The following is a 24,152-nucleotide window of genomic DNA, read 5'->3' as shown; positions in this document are numbered from 1 at the left end:
GAAATCTCCGACAAATGTATGATTTAGTCTGGTTCAGAAAGTTCAATATTACAGCGTCATGGGTGGGGTGTACCGACATGGACATGGTATGTAGCCGAACGCATATTTCTCTCTGACAACTACGACAGAGTGTTAGCCAGAGGTACTCTGGAAAATTAACAGTAAGTTTGCCATTGGCAGTTTGTATTCTATATAGTTCCATTTAACTATAGCGTAGCCTATAGCAATTAAATAAATGCATTTTAAATAGACAATACGATTAATACTTTGATGAAACATATCAGTTCATCTTACGGGCATTTATCTTTAAAGACCACGTAAACAAACAAATAAACGCCTATGTGAGAGTTCGTTTTTTATCACGTTTTTTATCACGCTTGCACGGAAATGTTCTAACTAAGGCGTGCATAGGCTATTTATTGCATAGCCCATATTTGTATGCGACCTTTCTTCCAAATGTACTTATAGCATCTTTCTGCGAATGTCAATGTCACATTCACGCCACATGCTCTTTAAAGTTTTACATTTCTGTGAGTGATTTTTATGTATGTAAGAGATGTGTGTGTGTGTGTGTGTGTTGTGTTATGGCTGTATAAGCTACTGGATGCCTAAAATTTCTCTCGGGGTAAATAAAGTATCTAACTATCCATCCATCATTAGGCTACGCGCTTAGCTACTGAACAAAATGCCCCAATGCCAATGTATCAGTTGCATTTTAACCGGAACGTTAAGTCGGTTTTGGCTACTGACGTGAATTTCTTGACTCGCGAATGTTTGCGCACACAAACCTATGTTGATGTATCACAGGAAATGCTGCCGCACACTGTCTGGATATTCTTATGGTGTGTCCTCTTGGTCCAGTGTGATGTTAACTCTGGGTCAAGCTTGGGAAAACAAACTGTGGACCTTATGTTAAAATATCCATTAATAGACGGGTAAGTATTTATATGGTTGCGTTTTTGTTGTTGATGGAGTTTAGTTTTTCCTCAAGTGTGTTAGTTTGTTGGCTTCTGATCTAACCCGGGGGATATTCCATCAACCTCGCTAATGAAGGCGGCGCTTAACAGAAATAGCCTGGCTTGAACTAGCGTAGACTTTCACTTGGGGCTGAAGCCGTTCCATTAACTCAAGTTAGCGGCGTCTTGGCCTCGGTTATTCAAGCGAGGTTTAGTTCAGCTTCATCCCTGCTCGTGCACGAGGTAGAAAAGTAGACCAAAACAGTAGATTGACGAAAAGACGATATATGTCGTAAAATTAAGACAATACTAGACGATTTATGTTCGATAGGCAAGCGCCATCTACATGATTTTCATCGAAAGTCATCAAATTTAACATCAAGAGAAAAAAATAGATTGCCTACAGAAATTGGAGAACAATGAAAGCATACATTTACAATGTTAATGGTTTGAAATCAATTGCGAGTTTGATTGGCTTCACTCTTGAACACATAGACTATACAGTCTATGCTTGAACAAAACGAGTGAATGAATACATAGTAGGCTATAAAGTCAAAAACAACTTTGGCATATATTCAAAACTATCTATAGCCTACGTTCTTATATTAAAAGAGTTCACTCCAAATTATTGTCTAGGTGTAAGTGGTCATAAAATAAATTATCATCAACATAATAGCCTAATGTCTCCCATAAGTCCCAAAGTGTTTGAAATAAAATTAATATCTGAAATGCAATGGCTTTCAATTCAATTTATGCCTAGTATTTAATCTGTGTAGCACACAGTTGATTTGACATTCATGAACAATCGTCGATACATGAAGCAGTTTTAATTATTAGCTGCCTAGGCTACAGAATAATTATCATTTGGCTTGCATCAGACATAATATTGCCCACTGGCAAAGCTGTCACTGGACAGCCTACCAAATGTGCATTGACCACCCGTCCCGCGTAGCGCGTGCGCGCACAGCGTTTGAAGCCATATTCATGCATCCTGCAAATTGAGACTGTCACGCATAATCAATGCTTGCTCAAAATAAAATTGGTCGCTCTATATCCTGCAGCCGGTTGCACGTAAGTTCCATCTGCATGTGGGTTGCACTGGTTGCACTCTGGATTTGTAACCGGAGGGTTGCCGGTTCGAGCCCCGACCAGTGGGCCGCGGCTGAAGTGCCCTGCTTTGAGCAAGGCACTTAACCCCTCACTGCTCCCCGAGCGCCGCCGTTGAAGCAGGCAGCTCACTGCGCCGGGATTAGTGTGTGCTTCACCTCACTGTGTGTTCACTGTGTGCTTGTGTTTCACTAATTCACCGATTGGGTTAAATGCAGAGACCAAATTTCCCTCACGGGATCAAAAAAGTATACTTATACTATATAGCTCAGTTCTAACGTAAACTGGCTCGTTGAAGTTTACGATACTAAAATGTATGGGGTTGCACCAAATTGAATAGTTTCAACGTAACACCAGAGAATCCGTAGACGGGCTCTGGTAACACAAGTTATGACTTAAATTACACCCCCCTCTCCCTAGGTGTAAGGTCCGTCGTAGATAATTTGTTAACATGGTTTTCTAATTTAAATTGTGGGGATGTTAAATTTAAGCCTAAATTCCTCCCCCTTATCGTTTTTTACAGCTCCTTCTTTACATTATAATTTATTTAAAGTGAATAAATGGTCATGAGAAATAAATAAAATGAAATAGGCCTAGCTAAAGTAAATCGTAAGTGGAAGTGGATCTGTCAATTCACTGAATGTTCAAAGTATTATGAATCTTTATTTAGAAAAAAAAATACACATTGGTTGGCCTATTCATGATACATCAGCAATTACACATGTTTAGGGGAGGGCATTATTAATATACCATGTACGGTGGATACGTGCTAGAAATTGGTAAACCACTATCAGTGAGTCTGCCCGTGAGGTGGGGGCACCGCCGCGCCAGGCAGTGTCCCACATTGTCCCTCAGAAAAAATACCCCCTGTCCGCCCTTGGGATTATTAGCAGGTGGTCACCCTAAATGTGCATGACCCTTTATCAGCAGTAGACATATGTCTTTCATCAAAGATTATAACTAAAAATGTTATTATCAAGGTGATAAACAATGTAGCCTTAATACTTCGTATGGGAAGCGAACCTGCGAACACGCAAGATTGTAGACTAATTCCTTTCCTATGCCGTCTCGTTGCACGTTACACCACCACCGAACGTAAGTGACGTAGAGTAGCACGATTCCTAGAACAAGGATACAAGGAAGTTTATTGTCACATGCATATAGTTACTGGAAGTAAGAAATGCAATGAAATTATGTCTGGTGTCAGCCTATTTGTGCAAAGTGGGGGGGTAAAAAGAACAGTAGAAGAGGGGTTTAGTAGATTAAGTGGCAAGGGCTGCATAAGAAAGGTGGGGGAGAATTGGAATTGGGGGGGGGGGCACCAACAAGGAGCACCCAAGAGCAACAGGGGCAAGGACAAACTCCCTTACCAAGGAAGAAACCTTGGGCAGATCCACGGCTCAAGGGGCTAACCCAACTGCCAGGGGTCTTGGTGTGTGTGTTGGGGGGATGACAGGGGAGATGGGATAGTGTGCTGTGTATGTGGGGAGAGGGCAGTGTGCAATATGTGTGTTGGAGAAGCTTCCACACGCATGTGAAGCTAAAACATTTTAATCGTATAATCTTCATACATTCTTTGGAGCTAGTGAATGTGTAAATCCATGCTTGATGCACTGTCGGAAAAAAACATGTCTATAGGCCTACTTCTATTTTTGAAGTTGGCTACAGGTGACGAGAGCACAGGTTGAAGGAACCATCTTTTTGGACTCGTTTTCTGACAGATTGGGTTTTTTTGCAACAAAGCTTAATTTAGCTTGAAAGTTAACCTGCTACGGAGCAGGTTAGTTCTGTGGCATAAATTCCCATGGTTACCTAACTGGGATTCACGTTAACCTCATTAATGGAACGGAATTCTCACTAAAATTAGCGAGACTTATCAAAATAAGCCAGGTTTGGCCTTTAGCGAGGTTGATGGAATACCCCCCAGATCTGTTTGGTTATCCTACTCCTTTCATTGATCACATTTACTTTACAGGTGTGTTCAATATTTGCACTTGAAATAATTTGTCTCCCTTTAGACACAATGATCTTGCACTACAGCTGAGGATCAGGCATAAAAATAAACTAAGTCAGATTGACCCATACAAGATTCCACAAGTTGCCACAGACATAAATCGCCTTAAAACTGGTTATGTTGGAGCGCTGGTAATGTGACTCTCTACTTACAAATATTTTTACTCTCATCCAGTGATATCTTAGATGATAATTTCTGTTTGTCTTCTGTCTCTGCAGGTGTTTGCTGCGTATGTGATGTGCACTGCCCAAGACAAAGATGCTGTGCGACTGGCCCTTGAGCAAATTGATGTGATTCTCCGGCTGTGTAGTGAATGGCCAGATTTTGAGATGGTCAATTCATCCGAAGGTACTGTAAATACTAAGAGGCTTATCTGTAGAGGAAAAGAGATCTGCACACCACACATTTATCTCCCATTTATAATGTTTTTTTTTATTATTGTGTGACGTTTTAAACTCTTGGCTCTTCCTCAGACTTAGTAAGTCTGGCCACAGAAGTCACACAACAGAAAAAGATTAGAATGGGAACTAAATGGAATGCGGAAAACTTTTCCTCTTGTGATACATTCATGCTGGATCCTGCATCTGTCCAATTTTTGGCCTGGGATGTGTGTGGTCTTACGTTTCTACTAAACAGACTTTGTTGTTGTAAAAATCAACCTCTTCTCTGCCATTGTGTCCCCTCAGCATTCTTTCCCCACTTCAGTTTGATTGAATTGAATATTTCTCATTGTCGTGAGAGGAAACTCATTCAGATGTAATTATGTGACGGTACTGATGTCTGTAATAGCAGCAGAAAACTTAATGATGTCCTTGGGCTTTTTTCCTTAATTATGTGCAATTTCTGAGGGTTGCCCAATTTGTTGTTTGTGTACGGCGACTGCCCAGTTGTCAGGGCTATTATCCAGACAAAGCATCGCTTAACATTTCCACTTTTCACATGGATATAGAAGAAGAAGTGGAAAATCCAACTGCTTATATCCTGTGTAGCTTGTCAGTTGTAACATTTGCCATTAAATCTGGATTATGTGTTTTTGTGGGTTCTGTCACTTAAGGGCTGAGGAATACTAAGAAAATTGCATGTATACTGAGCCTTGAGGGTGGACACATTGTAGACAGCTCCCTTCCTGCGCTACGCATGTTCTACAGACTAGGAGTGCGCTCAATGGCTCTGACGCACACATGCAACACACCCTGGTAAATAACCAAAACATCTCTGTTAATGTCTTTTATTTATAGATCTCTGTGTAACTGTGTCTACACTTGTAATGGCAGAGTACAAGATGAGTATCCACCTTAAAAGACTGATGTATGCAACCACTCTTGATGAATAGAGCTGCAGAAATCCTCACTCTATTAGTAACGGATACTGTTGTTCTTTTAAGGGCTGAATCATCATCAAACCTTTATACAGTGTATAAAAAGAAGAACAGCAGTTTATCAGAATTTGGAAAGGTAGGATCTTGGAGGTAAACATATCAATTAAACTGATAAATGGAATGATTCATAATGGTCATATACTGTAGCTGAGTAAAGATAAAACTAAAGTCGAATGTTTTCAAATCGAATTGATTGCAAGTCTGCAATGACATGCCTGGGCTACCATGGCATGAACTGTTTCAGGTGAATAACCAAGAAATTGAGAGAAGAACATTATGTTCCCAAAATGATTCTAACCCGGGGCGGAGCTTGGGGGGGCGCCCCTCTCCCACCTCCGGGTAAGGTGGGACGGGACTCCCACGGAGGAGCTAAGATCATGCAAACGGTTTCTTTTCAATCATTTTTATCAGAGTGGGAAGTATTAGGCTTATAGGTTGCCCCAGTCAGGACGAGTTATGACTACGGTTGCTGAAAAGTTTTGAAATTTACTTTGATGATTTAGTAGGTGTAAAATATTGAATAAAATGTTCTGCTGTATGACTGGTTTTATATTAACTCTCATATTGAACTTTACGACGTGCAAATTCGCAAAATTGGATCAACGATATTGTCTCCTACAGGCGTCAATGAGAGAACACTTACACTTACATGATTTTGGTTTCGATTTTCTAATTGGAGTAAGTCTTTGTGACAACACGTCATCATGATACATTTGATCATGTTTGATCGTTGTTTTGGTATGAAGCATCTTTTACGTAGCCTAATGAATGCGCTCTAGAAAGTGAAAGTAGCCTAACCTAGGCCTATATGCGCTCTGTGTCTCAGCTGTCTGTGCACGCCCGCAATTGATTACGTTCCTCAAATGGAGAACACATCAATCCCATGGTATTTTTTGCCCTAAAATGCATGAAACATGCAAGTTCAAAATCCCGCCGGTAGCCACGTTACATCTCCGTTTCATATTTGCCTAGGCTACTAGCCTACAATAAATTGAACGAACTCAACTGACAACAGGTATATCTACTGATTCGGTAATTGAGACTACAGAATACAGACTAAAGAATACAGTACAACAAACTTTCTGTCTTTCTGAAGTTTATTTTTGTATTCCGGGGTACAGTAGCCTAATTGCATAATGTCTTGACAATAGTTTTTCTTACCGGCTTTCTGTTTAAACTGACTGCGGCGCTCTGAACTTTCCTGCCAGGTTTTATGACATAAACCGCATCTCGGATCTGGCATTGCCTAAACTCATCCTGTGGGAAATCAGATTATCTGTCAATATTGGGCTTTGAAAGTAAGGGATATTTGCTCAGTAATAGTAGGCTACATTTTGTAACATTTACAGAGAAACCGAGGGGAAGTTAAATTAGAAATTAGAATAGTTGGAAATTGAAAACACATACAAAAAAAGATTAGGGGCTTTTGAAAAGAGATTCGGGGCTTGAGCCCCCGAAACCACCCCCTCGCTCCGCCAATGCAACCACCCAGCAGTAACTTCTGCATTCAGTGATTTGCACCGCCCTAATTTTATTTTTGACTCTTCCCGTCACCGTTGCAACCTCTGAGCGCTCATTCTCCAAGTTAAAGATCATTAAAAACCACCATAGAGAATGAGAGAGCAAAGAAAATGGACATACACAGAGCATCGTGGACGAGTTCGCGAAGCGCAAGGCTCGTCGTATGCCCTTCAAATAGTGCTGCGTATTATTGTTGTTTTATTATTAGGGGTCATGTAGACTGTTTTTGTTGTTGTTCTCTTGGTTACACTTCATGTAGGTTCGATGGACTTCAAAATTACAGTTGCTCTCCGTGGCGCTGACGCTTGTAAGACCCGCTGTTGCGGGCATGTGTAGCCTATGTTGTAAAATTATGTTATGATGAGTTTAATAAAGGGCCCGGTCATGTGCCCCGCCCCCGGCCCGGCTCTGACTTGTTCCGCCACTGATTCTAACACAACGGGTGAAATCCTTAACGTCATCTTAATTAACAGGTCACAGATCTTGACAAGTCTCTGCAGATATGCAGAGGCATATTTTAAAAAAGGGAAGCATTTAGTCTTCTCAGAAGGAAGGAAATGTGACCTTTTCAAAGAATCTGCTGTGTTTAGTACTACTAGTACTCTTAGGTGTAGTATGCACAATGCCTTGTTGCATATCAATAGCGTGCAGCAGATGATGGAGTGTTCTTAGCAATGAGGCTGCTTTAAATATGTACATTCAACCATTCATCACAGCTCCCACACAGTTGCGTGTGTTGCAGTCACTTTACATCGTAAGTCACTTTACATGGTAAGTCACTTTACACTTTACAGTAACTTTTGCTGCACCGACTGACGGCACCAGCCAATCAAATTACGAACAAGCGAACAACAGATGGCACCAGCCAATCAAACAATAGACGGCACCAGCCAATCAAATTACAGTTATACATGAAGTCATTTGGATAGCTACCGTCGGGAACACCCACGCAGCAGCTGAACTTCTCAACCGAGTGTCGGGAGCAACGCGACGCAACTGACCCACAATTCAGTTCGGCAACGGATGACGTAAGCCCATGTAAAGTGAACGGGATGCGTCTCCAGCACTGCAACGCACGCAACTGTGTGTGGGAGCCGTAATGCTGGTGATACATTAGCATGCGATGCGAACTCCGCAACGCAGTATCCCTATTCATTTCTATGAGAAACGATTCTGGGTATGCGGTGCGACGATAGCTGTGGCTGCGGTGCGTCCAAAAGTTCAGCAATCCCCAACTTTATGACAATGAATCCGTCCATCGCGAGGCGAGTATCCAATAGCAGAGCAATACGCTGGGGAGCTCCATCATCACGTAGCCTAAACAAAACCTAATTTTCCGGTAGTGTGGTTACCGCCAAAACAACGTACAGAAACATGGCAGACGAAAAATTAATCATAGCAGTGTCTACATTTCCGTGTTTGTATGATGTGTCACTAGAATCATACAGGGACAACTTCATGCGAAATGAAGCGTGGAGGAAAGTTGGTGAGATTGTTAATGTAGCATTTAGGCTAATATAAGAACGGCCAATTGACCTGTCGCTAAGCCCCGCCCCCCATTGTTACCGTGTAAAAACTCGGACAAACAAACCAGACTTGATTAGAAAAACGTTGTGGACAATGGCAGCTGACAGTATATGAAAGCAGGCTTTGAGGACGTTTTGATCGATAAGAGGATTTACTTTCCTCCAGAAGCTATCAAAAGGGACTTAATTATGCTATGGAGGGGTGTATTCAAAACTTACATACAAGGTGACAAGCAGTTGTGGCGAGTAGCCGTGCAAAAAACCACTGACGTTAATGCTAGCTAGTGGAAGATTGATACTAAGATATGTTACGTTAATATTTGATGTAGTAAGAATATAGTAGTTGGTTAATGAGCATTTTCCATCTTGGGATTTAACAGGGAACCTGTGCCCACGTTGTTGGCTTAGTAGCCTACATTACGTCGAGCTGTTGCAAATGCGAGAGACATCCTGTAGGCTACTGTTGATGAAAATATAGACCCCGTTTTCTAGCCTCTCGGGGTACCGGCTATCAGTATTACACGTCCCCCATGCAAAACGTTTGACCATGGTTATCCGTCTGGGTTTTTTGAGTTAATAAACTCTATAAATAACCATTAATTTGTAATTTTATGCCTGCTCCCTGTTGTTTCCTATGGAGTTGTCCGAGCTGATGTCCGAGTCCCGTTGAGGCCGGACTGTCATTGGCTCATCAGCGTTCTAAGGGTGGCGCTTAGCGACAGGTCAATTGTTTATCAGTTACCATGGGAATGACAAGTTTGGGGGTGTTGAGGTTCCGGTGTGGAGGAGATCTCGTTGTTGTAAGTTGTGGTGAACCGCCATTAAACAGAGAGCCATTGTCTCATCCAAAGATATATACGTATCAGTGTATGTTCTTAAGTGACCTCGGACGCTACATTAATATAGATGGTGAGTGTTATGAAGTTTATTGGTTGGTTGTTTACTAGGCTACCCTAGTAGCCTTACTAGGCTGCTCTTGCCCTGCCATTTCCACCCATCTACAAAAGGGAACGCCCATCAAAGCGTCTTCATGGAGGGTAGCGTCAAGATTTGGTACTGCGTTGCGGAGTTCGCATCGCATGCTACGGCGCTGATCCACTAGCACGACACGACATACGCATGGTGTCGCGCTGCCTCCCCTCGTTCAGTCGTGTGTGGGCGTTTCATTTAAAATGTCAGTTAGCAGCTCATATTCAGTTCGTTTTAACTTATCCTAAGTGTTTTTCCACAAATGGACCACAATAGGCATGTACTTATAAGATAGATAGATAGATAGATAGATAGATAGATAGATACTTTATTGATCCCCAAGGGGAAATTCAACTTAACAGTATACAACACATTAATAGCCTATACAAATTATGCAAGCCATTTCGAAATCTTGTTTTATTTAAACTACTCAATGCAATCTCAAATCCTCACCAGAACCACCAACAGTCAATGTATTCCTCCAAATCCTAGTTTCGTTTGGTTTATGGACTATTAGGTGGTCGTGGAAGAGACGTTAAAACATTAATTTGTCTTATAAGCGGAACCAAAGTTTCACAGGCACTGTTGTGGTAGAACAAAGGACCTACAACCTCGTGCTTTCATTGGATAGTCGCGTCGCGTTCAACGGATTAATTTGCATAAAGATGGGCATCAGCCTTTTTGACGCGCTACATTTTTTCAAATGCAGTGCTGCCTTCCCGGAATGGAATGCGACACGACAAAATGTTGTGCAGTGCTAGTGGATCAGCACCACACAGACTCTGACGGCCCCACACACGGTTGCGTGCGTGGCAGTGCTGGAGACGTAAAGCATAGTACAAAAGTACAAAATATTCCACTTATATCCAACCCACAGTTTCTGAGCTGAATGTCTTTCTGTGATATGTAATAGAAAGGGGTAATGTTACCCCCTTTTGATGTCCGAATGTTATCCAAAGTCGTCATCGTCTTCTTCTTCTTCTTCTTCTTCATCGTCTTCTTCTTCTTCTTCTCCTAACCATCTGCGTCTAATTCAGCTTCAACCGTTTAATGTAGAAACTTTGTAACGTAGGTCTTGAAAAGGACACTTGAGCAATGTATTTTTCATTTACTGGATTCGGTCCTCTCCCGTCGATGCGCTAGATGTGACCCGCAGTAGCGCGGAGGTATATTTGTTTTCAATGTATTTTTCATCTTTGTAAACTTTATACTTGTTGAAATACAAGAAAGCAAGCTTATTTTCCCCCATATACGTTGCATTGGCACTATGACATCATAAAGGGCTAATTCAACTGATTTGCACCTGTATCAACTGCCAGCTGCTCATCTAGGCCCCCTCAAAGACCCAATTAAACTGATTGCACCTGTATCAACTCAACTAACTAGGCCAACTCTCTGTCTCCCTCCATTCTACAACGATATAAGGCACATTCCATCTAACTTTCTATCTATCCATCTTCAAACCATTCACTCAACAATCTGCCTATCAAAATCCATTAAACTTTCTATCTATCAACATCCATTACACTACATCAACTTATCTTACTTGTATCTACTTGTCTCTAGCCTGGGTGCCATTCCGAACTTAGTCCCACCCACAACATTTGAGGTCGGGAAGTTCTGGTCTGGCATTGCTCCATTGTGGAGCAAGTATGCTCGCCCTAGATCGGGCGGACCAATCAAATCGGGCTTTACGATGATGGACAGGTGAGCAACAGCGCCTGGTCTATCACGTCATCTGAGCACGCTTAGATCAGGCTTATGTTTGAAACAAAAACGCTGTACCAGAAGGATACATGGCTTTTAAGACCCCATATGGAAAATGCATATTATTTAATGAGGTTTTATCATTGAAAACGATTATTTCTGAAAACTTTGGCCAAAGTTGAGATGTGGGAAAGCTCGTGGTTTCACTTTCATCAAGGGAAAGCAGCGCTGTTGCATTGCGACATGTTCCCTCGTTCGTTTGAAATCTCTGATTGACCACCTGTTCGAGGGATTTGCGACAGCCTTTCCCAGCTGTTTAACATGTTTGTAGCATATCAATGTTCAACAGAATTGGGTCATTCCACGTCAGTTCAACCAGGGCCCACGCACTTAGGTCTCAAAAAATTCTGAAAAAATGACCAGGTGTACCTATGTTACCCAGGAGACACACTGTAAAATTACTCTTATGTAAGATCAATACTTTCCAAGATACAGCCAGTTTTACAGGGGGAGGGGGGTGTCGATTTTGTTCGGCCTCTTTTTTTTGTCAAAGTTCACAAGCCCACAGCACAAGAACTAAACCATGTAGGAGGCTCAAATTTTGCATGCTGGTACATAAATAGGAATAGTATGTAGCAAAATCGTCACGTTTGGTCTGGATAATCCTGCATGGTCATAGCTGTCCCTCAAAGTTGATAGAAATTTTATTGGAGTTTTTGGCTGGGCTCTGTTTAAGCCTTCAGAAGACATATTTGTACTCAACATAGGCTCTTGATTTATTTTCCTTACTGAGATAAGTAGAAACACTCTCACAAAAAGCAATGAACAGAAAACAAATCCCCTCAGGGTCTGAACAGCAGACCTCACAAGTCTGAAAAATCATTTTGGTTATCATTTTCAGAGCACCCAAACACCTTGTGGGAATATACAAAGATTTTTTAAATATGTTTTTATTTATTCTCCATGATCCCTTCTTTTTGAAAACACCAATTTGACTTGTCTTATGCAAATCGTTCTTTTTTATTTTCCACCCTGAACATGGGCAAAATGCCCCATTGACATCAATATGTTTTATATAGTCACCACACTGCCACCTGTGGTTGTATAAAGTAACCTGTGGTAGCAGCAAGCAATTATTTTTAAAAATGGAGGGGATATAGGCTATCAGTTTTTTCCTAATAGCCTACCCTACTACGTATCTCTTAGATTTCGCTAATGAGTGTTGTAGGCTAGGAGTTATTGACGGCACTAACTTTTACAAAAGACCAGAAAACAATGTTAAGGCATTTGTGGAGAATAAGGATGGTTAGTGTGTTTTCTTCCTACACCTCACGGTAAGCTATTTTGTTGCTCTGATTGGTTAGGTCTATCCAATTGAGTGCAGAGGCATTCTCCCCCTGTATCGGTTGAAACACGCCCCATAATTATGAGCAGTATCAGACTCATATTCTGACGAGAATTGAGTATGACTACGTCGTGCTAACTTGTCTCAGGCTTTAAGCATACAATCTGGCTCTCTTAAGACTACAGATCCTATTCAACCGTTTCCTCTTCCCACAACTGTTTCAAAATAAAAGTCCTCACTACAATAATTCACTATTAAATAATTTAACTATTTAAACTATCCGACTATTTAACTGTTCAGCCATTCCAACTGATCAGTTGTCATGTGTAATCGTACCAAAATAGTTGAAGACCGATCGGCATCAGCCCTTTTAGTCCAGTCATTTTAGGAGAAAGGGTTGAACAAATTGCAACACAAGCAAACTTAACTGATTTTGTATCCTCAATATGTCCTGAGTAAGGGAAAAAAAGCCCCGAAGAATCCCAATAGGGGAAAGTTTAGAAAAATACCTAAATATACCCTATTCATGCGCCTATGTATTTTTCTCACGCAAATAGGGGAAAAAAATTAACCTTCACATATCACCATGAAAATTACTGAGTTGATTACTTACATCAAGACAAACAAAAAATGTATTATAAGTTTTTTTAAATTGTTTGTTAACATGGGCAAACAGGGCATAATGTAATTATGTATAGCTAATGTATAGTGACCCAAAACTAATTGCAACATTTGACAAACAAATTGTCCAAGGCATGGAGGAAGATAATACATGTCTTAACTGGTATTATATCTCATCTAGAAGGTATATGCTTATAGAAAATATATAGTTTATGGTGTTTAATTTGTTTTCCCTGGATAGTATAGGCCAAAATGTATCCACTTTACACTAGATTCGCCTTTACAGAATAGAGGGCAATATATTGTGCATGGCATAGAGGAAGATGGGAAATGTCTTAAATGGTGTTATATCTCCTCCGGAGGGTATATGCTTTCAGAAAATATATAGTTTAGGGTGTTTAATTTGTTTCCCTTAATAGTGCAGGCCAAAATGTATCAGCTGTTCACTTGATTTGCCTATACAGAATAGAGGAGTATGTGTTATGCATGGTATGGAGGAAGATGGGACATAAGTTGATTGATGCTATATTTCATGTACAGTGCATATACTTTTAGAGTATGTATAGTTTTGACTGTTCTATGACTTTGGTAAAACCATGATCCATGCATAGGCATGCATTGTTAATTATTAATCTTAAACTATATTTATTAGTATAGCATTTTTGCCAGATGTCACAACAATAGAGTCACTTGGAAGCTAACTGCAGTTATCCCATCTGCACCCTTCTGTCGAAGTAGGACATTATCATGTCCATCTTCAACTTTGCCTTCACAATTTTCCTGCATTCACTAACATAAACATACTGTGCTGTCCGATTATTGTTTTTAGACAAAAATTGTGCAAAGTAAAGGGACATCATACAGGCCCCTCTGATTGGACAGACAGTATATCAGTCAACCCCTGGGCAAGAGGACAATTACTATAAGACTTGCAAAATGATGGACTGATACTTTAGTGCAGGGGTGGGCAAACTTTTTGACTCAAGGGCCACATTGGGTTTTGAAAAATTGCCGGCGGGCCGCACAACATTTTTTATAGCCTATAATTTAGTATGAAAAGTATTTATTTTAAAATATGAATTGCTTAAAAATACTGCTGATTTTATGTATAAATTGTGCACTGTCGCTTTAAGACAGTCGCGTTAATTCACGTTTATTTCTCAATGATCTTCTGCCTGCTCCGCTATGGCTAGTGCTGTACCTACGGCTGGGCCCTCTCACAGTTTTTAAATGGTCAGTAGTGGGAACTACTGTTGCCTTCATGATTTCCTTTTAAAAATTTCTTATAAGAAGGAGATATCAATTATCAACAATGACAAGCCATCTGGAACCGCGGCTCTCTCCCTCTCGTGAGTCCAGACGCGTTCCCAATTAAATGGATCACATAATGTTCACATTAGATCTGCTGCAAAGGAGATAACTAAGAGTTAACTTAGTTTAACATGATGTTATCTCTATTTCACATGATGTTTTGACATTGTAAACATTCTCTAAGGAGAGTGAAAAGCAGTTTGCAGTAAAGCTAACCAACGTCGTCTCTATCGCAGGAAAAAAATAGCGAGGAGCCTGATAACCAAATGAAATGCTCGGCGGGCCGGATGAAAGTGCTTGGCCCGCGGGCCGCAGTTTGCCCACCCCTGCTTTAGTGTGATATACTGTGTTTCAGTGACCTCTAAATCAGATTACGTAAACACCAAAACCACTTTCCTAGGCTGAATAATGACTAACTATGTGTTTGTACAGATTACACATTGTGGAACACTTACATGCAAAAACCTACTTGGCTCTATTTAAAGATTCAACAACCATTTCCATTGATTCAAAGGGCCAAAATGTAAAAATACACCAATTTTGCAACAAACCAGTATGAAATAAGCCAAAGGAATTCACTCTTTGAAAATAAAAGAATGTTCCTCAACAATGCAAGATTCTAAAATTCCATGTTAAGTTGGATGGGGTCAGATATTCTTTAGAATGTGTATTCTACAACATTCTAATTACAGTTTTGTCAGTATTTGCTGAAGAATAATGCATAAAACAACCCTCATTTTAACATTTCCACCAACTGGATTTTCATGGTCTTTTACTATGGTGTAAAGATCACCAATTGAAATATTAAAATGTGAAAATAAATTCTGTTGCAATTAGTTTTGGGTCAGACCTTTGCCTGGACTATTAGCTCTGTTGTGGTATGTATACAAATTAACTATACATAATTACATTATGCCCTGTTTGCCCATGTTAACAAACCATTTCAAAAAACTTATAATACATTTTTTGTTTGTCTTGATGTAAGTAATCAACTCAGTAATTTTCATGGTGATATGTGAAGGTTAATTTTTTTTCCCCTATTCACGTGAGAAAAATACTATAGGCGCATGAATAGGGTATATTTGGGTCTTTTTCTAAACTTTCCCCTATCGGGATTCTTCGGGGCTTTTTTTCCCTTACTCAGGACATATTGAGGATTCAAAATCAGTTAAATACTCTTAAGTAAGTATACTCTTAAATAGGCTTTTTTGGAAAAGCCTTTATTTGTAATGGCAGCTTCAAGACATTTCCTGTATGACGAAACTAATCAGACGCAGTATTTAAATGTGATTTTGGCCCGTTGTTCTAAACAGATTATATAACAGTCTAGAATAGATAATCTTGAAGATTCCATGGGTTCTCTCTGTATTTCATAGGCTTGTCCAAATGTTGTGTAGTAAACTTTAAACAAGCTTCGGCATGTTTTTATTCAGCAATAGAGTCGTGCGAGGTGAGCGTACTTACTGTACTTACTGAATAAAATGTTAAAGCGTTCAATACTTATTTCCCCAGCTATATGTGTATAAGCCAATATGATTTAAATGTAAACTAGAAAATGTAATTTTGAGGAATTACCAGTGCATGAAAATGCAAAACATATTATGTAAAATATATAGTGTTAAAACAGATAATATATAGATAGTTACAATGGTTTTGGTTAGGTAGACATGGTTGTTGCAATGCTAAATAAAGCTGTTTCTATGATGGTTGATAGGATAATCATGTTGATTGGTATGAAAACTGACTGATAGATGCTTTATTTCAATGGGTGCTATGTTGGTGGCTATATAGGTGGTGGTTAAATATAGTTGGCTGGAGGCATAGTTGATGATAACTGACAGTTGGAATGGCTGAACAGTTAAATAGTTGAGTTGAACAGTTAAATAGTTTAAATTGTTAAATTATTTAATAATGAATTATTGTAGTGATGACTTTTATTATGACCGCCGCGCAGCGAAGCATATAGGTTTAGTCAGATTTCTTTTTTTTTTTCTTTTTCGCATGCCCAAATTTCCGTCAATGAGTCCCGGGACACTGAAAGACCGGGGTACACGAAACTTGGTGGGCATGTAACCCCACATGGATAGCATGGAACCATCGTTTTTCGTTTTGATCTGTAACCCCCCCGCTTGACTGGACCCCCCGAAAGGAGGGTAGGGCAGACAAGGGGCCATGTCAAGGGGCCATGTCAACCCATTCCATAACCACTCATTTCATGTATAGCGCCACCTAGTTAAACACAAAAAAGTAAAAATGAGGTGTTGTAATTGAAGGTATCTGTGACCTAACATAGTCAAAACTGCACGAAATTGGAAGTGTATGATCATTATGACACCCTCTGTATGCACGCCAAGTTTTGTGGAATTCCGTTCATGGGGGGGCCACATAATAAATTAATTTATGTTACTATACACCAACTGGCCTGTAGGTGGCCGGGAGACAGTTTTTCAGAATATCTCGAGAACCGTAGGGCCTAGGAGGTCCATCTTTTTATGTATGTTGGTCTTATGGGGCATGTCAACCCATCCCATTACCACTTATTTCATGTATAGCGCCACCCTAGTTAAAAAAATAAAAAAGCAAAAATGTGGTGTTTTTTTCACAATATTCCTCTGGCTGACAAGGTCCTGCACAAAATTAAAAGTAGGATCATTTTCCGAATGCATGCCAAGTTTTGTACTTTGTTCATGGGGGGTCTTCAACCATCCCATTACCACTATTTCATGTATAGCTTCACCTAGTTAAAAAAATAAAAAAGCAAAAATGTGGGTGTTTTATCACAATATCTCTATTGACAAGGTCAAACCTGCACAAAATTAAAAAGTAGGATCATTATGACACCCTCCACGCATGCCAAGTTTTGTACTTTGTTCATGGGGGCCTTACATAATAAATTAATTTATGTTACTATACACCAACTGGCCTGTAGGTGGCCGGAGACAGTTTTCTGTGAATATCTCGAGAACCGTAGGGCCTAGGAGGTCCATCTTTTATGTATGTTGGTCTTAAGGGGCATGTCAACCCATCCCATTACCACTTATTTCATGTATAGCGCCACCTAGTTAAAAATAAAAAGCAAAAATGTGGTGTTTTATCACAATATCTCTGGCTGACAAGGTCAAAACTGCACAAAATTAAAAGTGTAGGATCATTATGACACATCTCAAATAGGTCAACCCATTCCATAACCACTCATTTAATTTATGTTACTATACACCAACTGGCCTGTAGGTGGCCGGAGACAGTTTTCTGTGAATATCTTCGAGAACCGTAGGGCCTAGGAGGTCCATCTTTTTATGTATGTTGGTCTTAAGGGGCATGTCAACCCATCCCATTACCACTTATTTCATGTATAGCGCCACCTAGTTAAAAAAAAATAAAAAAGCAAAAATGTGGTGTTTTATCACAATATCTCTGGCTGACAAGGTCAAAACTGCACAAAATTAAAAGTGTAGGATCATTATGACACCCTCCGAATGCATGCCAAGTTTTGTGTACTTTCGTTCATGGGGGCCTTACAATAAAATAATTTATGTGTACATTTAGTGACGCATACCAACAAGGATTCCCGACACTGAAAACCGGGTACACTAAACTTGGTGGGCATGTACCCCCACATGGATAGCATGGAACCGCTATTTTTTCGCTTTGATCTGTAGCCCCCCCCGCTGGACTGGACCCCCAAAGGAGGGGTAGGGCACACAGTTCTCTGTGAATATCTTGAGAACTGTAGGGCCTAGGATGACCATTTTTTTCCGTATGTTTGCCTCCAGGGGTCATATTAACCCATTTCATGTGCACAAACAGATACACACACACATACATTCACAGTTATCATACGTATGACACATACTCACACAGTAGACATATGTACGCTTGCATGCACAGGCACATACGCAGGCACAAACACAAACACACACACACACACACACACACACACACACACACACATAAACATAAACATAACACAAACAATCAAGAATTTCTCAGAATTATAAACAGGCAAGATGGAGGTCGGGTTGTATAAAATGAATTTTACATGTGAAATCTATGAACTAATTTTTTTTTTACTTGTTGTCTAGCAGATACCAGTGAGAATTGAGTGTGGATAATGCAATTTAGTGAGACAGTTAGAATCATATAGGCCTTTCAGCGTGATTTCTTTTTGTGGAAAAAATGTGCTGGACTGGGCGGCGGTCATATTTTGTAACGCTCTGCGGTACATCTAGTTTTGAAACAGTTGAGGGCAGAGGAAACGGTTGAACAGGATCTACCGTCTTAAGAAATTTCCGTAGGCACGTTCAACACTTTTTTCCTGTGTCATTCCACTTTGTTACACATAACTCTACTTTTGGACTTTAATGTTTGGATTTTTTATATGGGTGGATTATCTAAGTTAATACTAATGTCTGGTGAAAATTTCATGTAAATAGCCTCACTGGAAGTATACTTACTGAAAAAAAAAAGATTTGTTCAATACTTATTTCCCTCGCTGTACATGCTGAATGTGTAGTACTGTTATTGCCAATGTGACGTGTGTCTGCGCTGTTCCTCTCTCTAGGCTGTGGTGGATGAGATGAACAGACTGGGGATGATTGTGGACCTCTCACACTCCTCCTGGGCCACTGCATGGGCAGTGCTGAACGTCTCCAAGGCCCCGGTCATCTTCAGCCACTCCTCGGCCTTCGCTATGTGCAGCCACCACCGTAACATTCCAGACAACCTGCTGCACGCGCTGGTTAGCCTCAGCACACACAAAATGTGTATCAAAGGGTATCATACAGTGTGGAATGGCATTCTTGTGTTTTGTATCAATTTTTAGAAAGACAACAAGGGGCTCATCATGGTCAATTTTTACTCTGAGTTTGTTGGCTGCGGACCCAAAGCAAACATCTCCATTGTTGCTGGTGAGAAATCATTCATGTCAACTGCTATACTGAATGCTCTCCCTCAATCAAGTAAATGATACATTGAAGTGCTCTTCTTTTTTCAGACCATTTTGACCACATCAAGAGCCAAATTGGGGCTGACAGTATTGGGATTGGTGGGGACTTTGATGGTGCCTCTAAGTGAGTATCTCCAAATGCAATGAGTATATCTGCATGCATGGTTCCATGGCAACAGCACATGTGACAGATTCATTACTCACCCTGTTCCATGTGGTTTCCTGTACCTCAGCTGCGTCAGAGTGTTTATGATAATGCAGCATCACTGTTCCGTAGTTTCCCAGAGGGCTTGGAGGATGTGTCCAAATACCCGTCACTGATCCAGGAGCTTCTGCGTAGGAACTGGACCGAGGCCGAGTTGGCAGGAGTGCTCAGGCTCAACTTCATCAGGGTGTTCGAGGATGTCGAGAGAGTGAGTTGGGCTCAAGATGTTATCTGATATGATAGCTAATAATAATCTTATAATGGAGTATCTATCTAGTGGGTCAAACACTAATCCACAAACTATGCTATTTTTAAGATTTTTCCTTTAAAGGAGAATTCCGGTGTGATATTGACCTAAAGTGTATTGAAACATGATACCGAGTGTGAACGTATGTCTCATAGCCCATAAAGTTGTCCCCTGCACTCCAAAATCTGGCGCTAGTTAGCCGATGCTTTTTTTTAATAGTGGTGGTCAAGGCGTCGGTTAGCCATGCAAATAAATCACTGTTTTACACTATTTACGAGGCTCAATGTATCTCACACTTCATTGGTAGACTTCGAGGGCCCCGACATTTAAACGAGACATTGAGAACTTTGAAAAACACTGGTAGTTTACTTACAAGACGATTTATACAGACAGTATCTTCACGAGCCTTTAATTTGCAGCCATCTTGAATTTGTCACGATAAAAAGACAGCCAGTAAGAATGAACAGGTATGATAAGGGATCAGATTCCAAAAATAATTCGGTGGAAATACATGGATTCCAGTTGCTGCTACTGGAAGAAACTGGAATCCATGCATTTCCACTGAATTATTTTTTGGAATCTGATCCCTTATCATACCTGTTCATTCTTACCGCTATTGCTTGACTTATCGCGGTTCAAATTCAAGATGGCTGCAAACGCTAAACTTCGTGGAAGATACTGTCTGTATAAATCGCCTTGTAAGTAAACTACCAGTGCTTTTTCAAAGTTCTCAATGTCTCGTTTTAAATGTCAGGGCCCTTGGAAGTCTACCAATGAAGTGTGAGATACATTGAGCCTCGTAAATGGGTGTAAAACAGGATTTATTTGCATGGCTAGCCCGGCGTCAAGCACCACTATTGAAAAGCTGTTGGTAGCATCGCTAACTAGCGCCAGATTTTGGAGTGCAGGGGACAAGCCGAGATGGGCTATGAGACATACGTTCACACTCGGTATCATGCTTCAATACATTTTAGGTCAATATCACACCGGAATTCTCCTTTAATGACTTATTGAGCCTATTTCTACGACGGAGTATTAGGGCCACACATGAAGAAATTTTTTTTTTTTGCCATGGTCGACATGTCGACATTAAACTCAACATTTCGAGAATAAAGTTGAAATATCACATCTACTTTAATCCCGACGTGTCAACTTTAAAGTCGACATGCCGACATTAAACTCGAAATACAGTTTAAACATAGCCTACAGTTTAAGCTATGTAGCCTACACTAACACACAATATGTGACATGAATAATAGGCCTCGGCCTACTTCAAATAGGAGTTATTTCAGATAGATTGCTAGATTGCAGATATTCAGATAGATTGCGTCTTCTGTTAACTCATTGCCGTCATCGTGAAGCGCTGTATCTCGCGGTTATACCATGCACTAGTATATAGCTAGAATAATACATGTTTCCAATGATGTTTTTATAGTGTTATTTCACTTTGTTTTACGTCGGTAAGGCCACCGCACATCCAAATAACTGCCCTTCATGACCCACAGGCCGTCACTCTCCATAGGTTAACATGGCAAAACTCATTTTTCTAAAACTGCTTTTCCATGTCTCACCTGCAATACATATAAGAGGCTATAAACACAGATATGGATAAGTATATAGGCCTATACTCTTTTGATCCTGTGAGGGAATATTTGTGCGTTTACTTAGAATACATGGGGTTGCCTGGTCGGGAGGTGAGCTTCAGTCGTCCCTCCATAGACATTCAGCAATAGGCTGTTTTGCATCCATTACAAACAAACATGCAATGTGAAAGTCTTGGATTGGGGAGAGCACTTAGTATACCTATTCTAGTGCATAAGCATGAAGTTGAACCTTTAGATGAAAACACTCTTTAATAATAGGCCTACAATAAATAAATAAACCGCTAATGACGTTTACTTTTGACCATTGCATTTATCGCCTGTAACTCTGTGATAACAGGAAAGTATTTGGCTGAGCAACGGAGGTTAATATGTTCTATGTTTTGTCCACATGATGTAGGCCTATGTCTAATCAATGTTGCACTCGAAGAAAACTGCAATGTTTCATTCGTCCTCCCTTTCAATTGTCCCGAGCGGTCATTCTCTCTCCAAACTAACTTTATTCTCAAAATGTTGAGTTTAATGTTGACACGTCGAGATAAAAGTCGACATGATATTTCAACTTTATTCTCGAAATGTCGAGTTTAATGGCGACATGGCGACTTCAAAGTCGACATGTCGAGTTTAATCTCGCCATGGCAAAAAATATTTTGTTCTTCATGTGTTGCCCTAATACTCGTATATTCTCGTCGTATATTTCACATTTGCACTTTTTGTTTTATGTAAGGGATAATATATTGTCTGCCAATCATTATCGGACAATAACTACCGACAGGGAGAACAGGACGCGGAGGGGTTTTGCTTTGTTTGCCACACAACAGAAGTTTCGAGTGCTGCGTGGCAATTGTATTACTTTTTTGAGCACTTTGGTCAACCACAGGTTGTTTTAAATTGTGCTATAATTAAACTTGACTATGACTATTACTTGCTGACTTTCACTTTCAGTGAAGTTCCATTGCGATAAGCAAACCAACTATTCGCGGAATTGTATGACAGACGTGAATCAGAAGCACAAAACCCGTTGCCATTGACAGCGGTCATTATACAGATTTAACAGATCTCCGAACGTTGGGAAGGCCCATTCAAGTAAATGGAACTTTCTGCAGAACTCTGAAGAGCCGTTCTCTCACTGTTTATTTTTTTGGTGACTAAAAAATATCCTACCCATGGACACTACATTTCTGCCAATTAGGGACTTTATTTTTAGTTTTGGATTATTTGATTCTTTTTTTATTTTGTAAAGTGCATTGAGACCGTGCTACATGGTGATTTTGTGTTCTAAATAAATCTATGGACTGATTGAATGAATCTTATTTGGGTTCACTTTCCCAGGTACGAGACACGTTGAAAGGCACCCAGCCAAGCGAGATGGAGATCCCACTGAAGGAGGTTGATGGTGCTTGCCGCCTGGATCTGAGGCCTCCAACGCCAACCAAGAAATCCATCGGGCTGACAACTGTCAAGAGTGAGAGCAATTTCCTGTCGGGTGGAGCTCTCATATGGATGCTACTCCTGATCTGTTTACTCCTTCAGTAGAACAGGCAAGGACCTCTCCTCTGGGTTTAGACGGACAGCTAGAAGCTCAGATGTAGCACTTTATTTCAGGGCTGTGAAACTATGAAGGATTATTTTCACAGTTGATTGTTTTATCAATTGATCAATCAGTTGTTTGGTCTATAAAATGTCAGAACATTCAAAAATGTTAATCAGCATTTCCCAAAGCTCAAGCTGACGTCCTCAAATGCCTCATTTTGTCCACGCGTCAAAGATGTTCAGGTTACTGTCAGTACTACAGTTTACATAGAGGAATAAGTAAATTACAGGTTACTGAAGTTTAAGTAGCTTCAATCAGAGAACTTTCCTTACAAATAACTAAAATTGATTAATTGATAACCAAAATAGTTATTAGATAGATAAGCAAATTGTTTAATAGTTGACAACTAATCCCTTTATCAACTAATTGTTGCATTCCTACTTCATTTATATACAGAGAGGAAATAGAGTAAAGTAACTGAGAAATGTGTCGGAAAACGTCTAAATGCTGATTACCAAACATGCCTCTTACTGTGAGTGAGTGAGCTCACAACATTATATGAAAATGTTATTCTTTTGAGTATTTCTTTTGATATTAACACTACGTGGTAGCATACTATACTGTGTTTTGTTGCTATGCATTGGAACTGTAAAATATAGTCTAACTTGTAACTTTCAGATTACCATTTATTGGAATATTTAAGTGTTAGATGAATGTGGCATGTCCAGTAAGTTGTTGAGTATGGAAAATGTAACCTTCCAGACATATCAAACAAAGGGTTTGAATATCCTATGGCAGCAAACCTGGAGTGTTCTTGAATACTTGGAGTCTTGGAAAACTAATCACCTCAGCTGTTTCGCATCACTGTTTTTATGTATGTTATACATGTATGTTTTATGTTATACGGAGTTTCTATTTTTAGCTTCATTTATCGATCATTTTACATTTACACTTGATATAAATACATATTGTGTTTAATGTAATCATAACCATATATAATGCAAGATTATATTGTGCTTTTAATTTAAAGTGGTTTATGTCATTTTTGCATGATGATATATTATTTGTCAAATAAAATAAGTGCACTAATCAGTGTAATATATGAATTGATTTTTTAATGTACTTTATTATCTTCACTGCTGAGTGGCAGACAAAGGATGGTGGT

General features: G+C 40.0%; 1 protein-coding gene across 1 annotated transcript; it reads left to right on the top strand.

Annotated features, from left to right (window-relative positions):
• Nucleotides 1–62: 62 nt before the first annotated feature.
• dpep2 (dipeptidase 2) lies at nt 63–24,067 on the top strand. Its single transcript, XM_048263012.1, has 11 exons — nt 63–161; nt 808–935; nt 4,082–4,208; nt 4,296–4,425; nt 5,132–5,273; nt 5,462–5,531; nt 19,017–19,193; nt 19,278–19,362; nt 19,449–19,524; nt 19,678–19,813; nt 22,786–24,067. The coding sequence occupies exons 2-11, from the start codon at nt 811–813 to the stop codon at nt 22,987–22,989; spliced, it is 1,272 nt and encodes a 423-aa protein (XP_048118969.1). The 5' UTR covers nt 63–161; nt 808–810; the 3' UTR covers nt 22,990–24,067.
• Nucleotides 24,068–24,152: the final 85 nt, after the last annotated feature.

Source organism: Alosa alosa, chromosome 14 (genome assembly GCF_017589495.1).
Source record: "Alosa alosa isolate M-15738 ecotype Scorff River chromosome 14, AALO_Geno_1.1, whole genome shotgun sequence".
Lineage (NCBI taxonomy): Eukaryota > Metazoa > Chordata > Actinopteri > Clupeiformes > Clupeidae > Alosa > Alosa alosa.
Note: the sequence above shows the minus strand (reverse complement) of the source record. Positions and strands in the feature narration are given on the sequence as shown.

What these genes read in the sequence shown, in the direction of transcription:
- dpep2 (XM_048263012.1), top strand. Translation starts at nt 811, where the DNA reads ATGCTGCCGCACACTGTCTGGATATTCTTATGGTGTGTCCTCTTGGTC. An exon ending in AAACATCTCCATTGTTGCTG is followed by an intron (nt 19,363 to 19,448) that starts GTGAGAAATCAT and finishes TTCTTTTTTCAG; the next exon opens with ACCATTTTGACCACATCAAG. An exon ending in TGTTCGAGGATGTCGAGAGA is followed by an intron (nt 19,814 to 22,785) that starts GTGAGTTGGGCT and finishes TCACTTTCCCAG; the next exon opens with GTACGAGACACGTTGAAAGG.